This window comes from Propithecus coquereli, unplaced genomic scaffold (assembly GCF_000956105.1).
Source record: "Propithecus coquereli isolate 6110/MARCELLA unplaced genomic scaffold, Pcoq_1.0 Scaffold17, whole genome shotgun sequence".
In the NCBI taxonomy this organism is placed as follows: domain Eukaryota; kingdom Metazoa; phylum Chordata; class Mammalia; order Primates; family Indriidae; genus Propithecus; species Propithecus coquereli.
In genome coordinates this window covers 6,050,262-6,058,437 of record NW_012141635.1, presented here as the reverse complement: position 1 = coordinate 6,058,437, position 8,176 = coordinate 6,050,262, and the positions used below count along the sequence as shown (strand labels likewise).

General features: G+C 37.5%; 1 protein-coding gene across 1 annotated transcript in view; it reads right to left on the bottom strand.

Annotated features, from left to right (window-relative positions):
* Positions 1 to 8,176, bottom strand: part of TAF4B (TAF4b RNA polymerase II, TATA box binding protein (TBP)-associated factor, 105kDa) — a 141,793-nt gene that overhangs the window by 119,357 nt on the left and 14,260 nt on the right. Inside the window, exons 4-6 of the mRNA XM_012641754.1 lie at positions 7,741 to 7,848; positions 427 to 588; positions 195 to 317 (exon numbers count right to left, since the gene is read on the bottom strand). Of these exons, the coding sequence (XP_012497208.1) occupies positions 195 to 317; positions 427 to 588; positions 7,741 to 7,848 (393 nt within the window). The remainder of the gene's footprint in view (positions 1 to 194; positions 318 to 426; positions 589 to 7,740; positions 7,849 to 8,176) is intronic.

Genomic DNA, 8,176 nt, shown 5'->3' with positions numbered 1-8,176 from the left:
CACTCATTCCCAAGTTCTAGCTCCTTATTTCCAAGACACTCTAGCCAGGGCAACAGAGTGAGATTCTGTCTCAAAAAAAAAAAAAAAAAAAGAAGTATATTTAAAATAAATGTCATTAAAATATATATATTTCCCATTTAAAACATGTTCTTTGGATGCTTACAGAACTTACAAGATTTTATAGAATGACTTACCAAAAGTTGTTCCACCAGCTTCTTCACATTCTGCCCCATTTCTGGGGACTGTGATCCACTACATGCTAGTTTTATTAACATTGCAAGGAAGTTCTTACATTTTTTCACATTTTCTAGCATTGTCTACATATGGAAATATAAATGGAAACAAACACTCACAAATGTTAGTGAGGAAACAGAATTCAAGATTTGTAAGGAACTGTATTTATATGAGGTGCAAGTGAGAACTTACCGGAGAAAGATCAGTCTGAGCAGCTGCTGATATCTCTGCTTTGAGATTGGGCTCATTTGAGGGGGTGGATGATGCTCCCAAATTTGAAGGCTTCAAGGTAGTTACGGTATTCGACGGTTTTACAGGAGTAACTGTGACAACACTGGCTGGCACAGCCGCAGACTGAAATTAAAAGTAATATATATTTAGACATGCATTCCTATGACACGTTAGCGGGTGCCTCATTTCACACTTAAAATACTACAAATTTATTTTGACATCTTTGTTTTTGTGTTATACTCTACTAGCCTAAAGCAATGTAACATATTTATAGGAACCGTAGGCTCTAGCAGATTTGGGTTTTATTTTCACTTATCTACCTACTATTTTATTGCCACCTACCAAGTGTTGATGGCAGGCAAGTTATTAATCCTGCTAATCCTCTGATTCCTGTCTGTAAAAAACAAGGATTAACAGTAACTACTTGTCCTAGGGTTGTTCGTGAAAAACAGTGGCAAGCATATACATCCTCAAAAAATATTATTAATATGTCTCTGAAAAGTATTTGAAATAGCAAGTCTGTATATGAAAATACAGAATATTCTTTTTCTTAATTATAAAGCAGAGCAATATACTGATTATCTTATATTCCGGTAAACTGCTTTTATGTAGACCATTAGAGTAAGCATAAAGAATATAAGGGAGGTGCAGTGTCTCACGTCTATAATCCTAGCACTCTGGGAGGCCAAGGCAGGAGGATCGTTTGAGGTCAGTAGTTCGAGATCAGCAAGAGCAAAAGTAAGACCCTGTCTCTACAAAAAAATAGAAAAATTAGCTGGACACAGTGGCGTGCACCTGTAGTCTCAGCTACGTGAGAGGCAAGGCAGGAGGATCACTTGAGCCCAGGAGTGTGAGGTTACAGTGAGCCATAATCATGCCACTGCACTCTAGTCTGGGCAACAGAGACCCTGTCTCAAAAAACAAACAAACAACAAACAAAAAAGATTACAAAATGTGATATCTTATTTTCACACTGAAAAACATTTCAGTCTTTTCTTCCACCTTCTATCGAAATGAAGTGTGACTCTAGCACCATCTGCAGGATAAAAAAGCTTTATACAAGAAATCACAAGTCGGGTAGTAATTTAGAGAGCCACATTGATATAAAGCAACAATATTATTTTAAAGACAAATACTGAAAGTTACAGGACATAAGAAAAGTTTGAGGGGACAGGGAAAGAGCAGTATTTACAATTCATACAGAAAACTGAACATCACACCATCACTTTAATTTAAATGCTTGTGTTCTACAGGCATAAAGATCACCTTCGAAAAAATTTCCCTCTGTAACAGTCAAGACAGGTGAATTTGAATGTACACCCAAATTTCCCACTTTACAAAGACTGGAGCATATATATTATATAAGAATGTTTTGAGGGTAAAAATGGGAAGAAAAGTAAAAATACTAGGGACTGACAGGAGAAGGGTGGGGATACAAGGTGGGTTTGGAGCATATGGGCCTTCATTTTACTATTATTTTTCTCAACTTGTATGTGTACATACTACATATAATCTTGCTTATATGTACTAAATATATTTCATAATAAAAATGTTAGCTACCAAATGGTAACAAATTTGAAACAAAGATCAAAAGAATACATTTCTAGAAAAATATGAAATGACAAAATTGGCACAAGAAGATATAGAGACTGGAATAGACAAATTAAAGAAACTAAAACAATAATCAAAGAGACCTCCCTCCCCCAAATCTCCAGTCTCAGATACTTTCCATGTGATTTTTCCTCACTTTTGCATAATTCTTGTCTTATAAAAGATGTTCCAAAAAAAAAGATTAGGAAAAGATGTACAATTCATTTTGAGACAGTCTATAACTTATATTTCAAACTGAATAAGAACATTAGAAGGAAAATCAATTAAAGGCTCGCTTGGCAAGAATTTTAATAAAATTTAAAATATACTGATTAATGATGAGGACGAGAACTAATGATGAAATGCTGAGCAAAAGAGGTAAAATTTAAAATTACACCGAAATTAGTACAATTTTATTAACTACAGATAGAGCCCTACAGGCAACAAAACAAAGTCCTTCCTTTTCAAAGCTTTAGTTCTACTCTCCAGAGACAACTGCCATGCAGTTTCTTCTGAATCCTTCTGGAAATTTTCTAATAAACATTTAGGTTTATATACAGTAAATAAGACTTTTTCTCCAGTGAATCTATCTTATAACCAGTCATTATCTCTCTGTACTACTATATTAAGAAAGTATAATCTAGAATTTTAGCTGGTGATTATGATTTCCTTTAAGGACTGATGGGGCAAGTTCCTCAGGGGAGTACTGTTCTCCTCCCTTGTGAAGCAAAATAAGATCCAATGAAATGTGAGTTTAGGAAAAGTGGTCCTATTGTTTCTGAGTAGGAGAGAGAAGGAGCATTTATGGCATTCTACTTTTCTTATCAATCTTTTATCCTGTTTCCAATACAAAAATCTGTCCTTCAAAGTGCTTTGTAACATACCTACTGCCTGTATCTTACCAGATACATCCACACCTTCCATGCCACTTCCACCCCTTTAGAGGCATAGACAGGTATATAATCTGGGTCTTACTCTATCTCTTTAGTACCATTTCAGTGTTGGATGGATCCTCTTAAACTCAATGGTAACTGACTTTGACTTGATACTCTAGACCAGTGATGGTACTTCCATGCTCTGCAAGGCTGACTCAGCATTAGTGCTGACTAGGCATGTCTTGGGGACAGGAGAGAAAACAGCTGGAGTACATGTGAAATAAATGGGTGAAAATCATACACAAAGCCAGTAAAATGAATTGTATGAAAATTTAGCAGATGAAACTGCATTTCAAGGAGAGTTATTTTCTGTATCTGTCTAAAAGAACAATCGCTTAGGTCCATTTATATTTAATTAGAAATAAGAGTTCTAAATCAAATCATTTGCATATTAGATTCCAATATAACAAGAGGCCAAACTCTACCTTCATCATCAAATATAACATAAAAGTGAACTCAAAGATTTCAAATGAGTTCTTGTTTTATATTTACCAGACTGAGTCATGTTCCAAGTTGTTTCAAACAAATAGATATCTACTAGTAGGAAAATACTTTCAAAATTTCTTAATACACACATGTGCCTTTATAGTCAAACAATCAAGTACAAGGAGTTTTTATCTTCACTCATTCCCAAGTTCTAGCTCCTTATTTCCAAGAAGTGCCTAAAACTGAGATGTTTTACCCCTCAGAGTGGACAGATATTAACTTCATTCTTTGATAATTTCTATTGCTCTAAAGTACCACTGAGGAGCAACCCAGTTCAAAATACGTATCAATCAATGGGTATGGTGGCACACGCCTGTAGTCTCAGCTACTCGGGAGGGTGAGGTGGGAGGATCGCTCAAGCCCAGGAGTTTGAGGCTACAATGAGCTATGACCGTACCATTGCACTGTAGCCTAGGCAACAGACACCCCATCTCAAAAGGGAAAAAACACACCAATGTAAATTATGACAAACAGTCCACACGGAAATATCAATGATACACATATATATGGAAAAATAATCCAAGGAAAAACTACACAACCCAGATATACCATTTTAGAACTGTATGTACTAAATATTTTTGAAGTAGAAATATGCAACTTTTTTATTCATATATTAAATAACAAGATTGGTAGTAAAGCTAATAAGTACTATAATTCCAGTATGGTAATTAGCATGAATGAACACTTTAAGATAACTATCACATGAGGAAATATAAAAATATCAATGATTTCTACTGTGACAGTCATATACATACTAATATGATGTACTTCTTAGTTCTTAGTTCTTAGTACTTCTTAGTTCCATGGTCTGGAGCCTACATTCACAGCTGAAAGAAATTCTAAGTTTTACTTTGAGCTTAGTAAAGATTTCCTCCCTCATCTGAATTCACAGACTCCAGGTTAAGAATTCCTGGTTTGTGCTCGCTTTGGCAGCACATATACTAAAATTGAAATGATACAGAGGAAATGAGCATGGCCCCTGAGCAAGGATGAGACATAAATTTGTGACGCGTTCCACATTAAAAAAAATAAAAAAAAAGAACTCCTGGTTATCCCTTTTATAAAAACTGCAAATATAATTAGTGTTCACCAACTGTGATTACTAATTAAATGAACGCAAGCTTTCACTTTCTAGAACTATTAAGACTTCAATGAATATTCAGAGAGCAAAGAAATGAAGCTGTGGCTACAGCTGACAAGGGAAAGATTAAAGCCCATGGATGTGGAGAATCTTTGAAACACTCTGAGAAGTAATGTCCAAGAAATTCACTTTACCACTAAACTGGCTCCCAGAAAGATCCCAAAGAAGGATGAGTGTAGTGGAGTTCCTTCAGTTACCCCAGTACAATGTAAATTGCTCTCTGTGTCCCGAAAACCCATAATGTACAAATGGCAATCTTAAGCATCCAAGATCACATTGCTAAGTATGTTCTCTCTGTAATATATTTTTTTAACCCGTGGCATTAGATATGTACTACATCTTTAAGAAATACTACCAATGAAATAACTGATATACTCAAAGCATTGCTTGTCTAAATAGTTAAACCCCTCCATAAAATATGATGGTAGGTATTAATAGGCCTAAATCCATACTCTTTGGCCCAAAAATCTCCTTAGAATTTATCCTAAGGAAGAAAAAAAAAAAAACTTAAAGAGTTTGAGATAGTTAGTACAGAGGTCATTAAGAACAGAGTTCCCAAAGTTAAATAAAGAAAGCTACGCTCAAATACCCACTTTTCCACATATTAGCAAGTTTCTTAACCTCTCCAAATCTATTTTCACATATAAAATGAAAATAATACTTCCTTATAGGCTGTGCATAGTGGCTCATGCCTGTAATCCTGGCACTCTGGGAGGCCAAGCAAGGCGGGAGGATTGCTTGAGCTCTGCAGTTCAAGACCAGCTCGTGCAAGAGAGAGAACTTGTCTCTAAAAAATTGAAAAATTAGCCAGGTGTGGTGGTGTGCACCTGTAGTTCCAGCAACTTGGGAGGTTCAGGCAAGAGGATTGCTTAAGCCCAGGAGTTTGAGATTGCAGTGAGCTATGATGACGCCACTGCACTCTACCCAGGCTGACAGAGTAAGACTCTGTTTCAAAAATAAAACAAAATAAAATAAAATAAAATACTTCCTTATAGAGTAGTCACAAGGATGAAATTAGATGATGGATGTAAGGCCCCTAAAAAATTGTCAAGCACATTAAGTGCTCAATAAATGGTAGACATTATTAGAAAACATTATGTCTAAAATCATAGGCGGAGCGCAATGGCTCACGCCTGTAATCCTAGCACTCTGGGAGGCCGAGGTGGGTGGATCGTTTGAGCTCAGGAGTTCAAGACCAGCCTGAGCAAGAGTGAGACCCCGTCTCTACTAAAAATAGAAAGAAATTAACCAGACAACTAAAAATAGAATAAATTAGCCAGGTATGGTGGCATGTGCCTGTAGTCCCAGCTACTTGGGAGGCTGAGGCAGGAGGATCGCTTGAGCCCAGGAGTTTGAGGTTGCTGTGAGCTAGGCCAACACCATGGCGCTCTAGCTCAGGCAAAAAAGTGAGACTCTGTCTCAAAAAAAAAAAAAAAATCAGATTCACTGCTCATCTGTGAGCTAACTTAATCTGCTAGAGGAAAAGAATGTGAGCAGTATGGTTAAATAAATTTTGGAATACCAAAAGAGGGTCTGATCTACTACCATAAGATTCTACAAAGCATGCTTAAAGACATACCCTCTTTATGGTAAAGGAAGGGCAACAGTGGTCCTGGGACCACAGGATCTACTGGTTGTATCATACATGGCATGACTCAGAAGTTGCTGGCCTGTTAAAGTATTAGAACAGCCTGCAGAAGGGATGAGTGAAGTGCAAACTCAGAGGCAGTACTTACTCTATAAGGATGGAATTCCATTCTTCAAGACTGAGTATATTGAACCAAATCAAAAACTTCTACATGATACTATGTCCCCAATAAGACCAAAACATAGATCAAGGAATCAAGGAAAAGCATGAATGGCCCCACATACCATCACTCCCAAAGACTCACTGGAGAACTCTGTGCTTCCCATTTCTGCCTATAGGGAATACACTTCCGTCAAACCACAGTGTCTATAAACTAGACACTATGGTTGCCACCTGGGCACTTCTGGTTCCTTATGTCTAGGGACCAGCAGCAAGGAGAACAGTCATGTTGGGAGGCATAATTGATGCTGATTATCTGGAGGAGGTAGGGTTGCTATTATACAATGGAGGCAAAGAGGAACGAATATGTGCGGTAAATCCAGGTGATTCATTTAAATGCCCCCTGGTATTTCCTTGCCCAATTGTGATGATAAATGCACAAGTGCAGCAACCCTGGCCTCAAAAAAGCATGGTGATCAGGATCTCAGATCTCTCAGGGATGACAGTCTGGTCATGTTACCAGTTTAGCTACCAAGACCAGTATAGTCGGTAGTTGAGGGTAAAGGGAATCTAGAACGGATAGTGGAGGAAGGAGATGATTAGTATCAGCTGCAACTCGAGACCAGCTGTAGCAGTAGGGACTGTAGTTCATCCTATTAACCTCCTCTTCATTGTTTCCCCAAGGAAGAAACCCATTAGAATCCCAGAACAGTGATCTTCAACATGTATGAGGAAGGAGATCCAAGTGATGCAAGGAGTAGACTGTGAACCATCACAAGGAGAGATCTGGATTGTCCTAGCTAGCTACTGGGAATGCTATTAGACAGCCTCCAACTGTCAGTTCCATCAGGTTTCCTTCAGCTGCAGAGAATCACCTTGCCCCAAAGTATAACTTTCCCGGGAGAGACCATATCCAATGACTGATCTCAGAGTGAGAACTCACGCCCAACCGACCCCCTGGCCCACAGTGGAACAATGCTGACAAACCATATATGCTCCAGAGTTCTCTACCGTGTCAGTTGAGGCTTTATTTGACCTGCATATAATTCAAATGCTTACTCTTTCCCTTCCACAGACACTGATCCCTAAATATCTCATGCACAAAATTCTATCTCAGCACTGCAACACATGGCTGTTAGATGGATTTGTATTAATTTAAAACATTTAAGTAAAACTGACATTCCAAGAATATATACCATATTTATCTCGTTTCCCATACCCCCAACAGTTCCCAATTTGATAAGTGTCATCATTTATCACTGAATTGCTCTTTTCAATGTCCCATAGTCAGCAACTTATACATCTGGCAGGAAATAGCTAAATAATAAATAAAGATGGGAATAACCAGTGCACAATGGCTTCAAGTCACAACTTACTTGTACTGAGGAAGGCTTCGCAACAGTGGTTACCACAGTAGTTCCTATTTGCGCCAATTTTTTAACAGGTGCCACTGCCACTTTCTTGATTGATTGTGAGCTAGAATTCTTGGGGGTGAAGAAGTGAACAAGATAACATAAAGTCATTGACGTTAGTAATTTAAAATCAGTCAGTACTACGGTGACCATTAGAACACTTTACCATACCAAACCTACTTGTTATAACTGGCTTTATATTAATAACAACCTTATGGGTTTTATGCACATTCTATACTATAAACCTAACTGGTCAATGGGCCAGTTGACACTTATTTCCTATTTCTAAGGAGGCAACTGATTCAATAAACACCACATTTATCTGCAACTTCAAATGAAATAAATGTTATAGTATTCAGCATTAAAATCTTGACTCTTCGGTTCATACAGAAAATATATA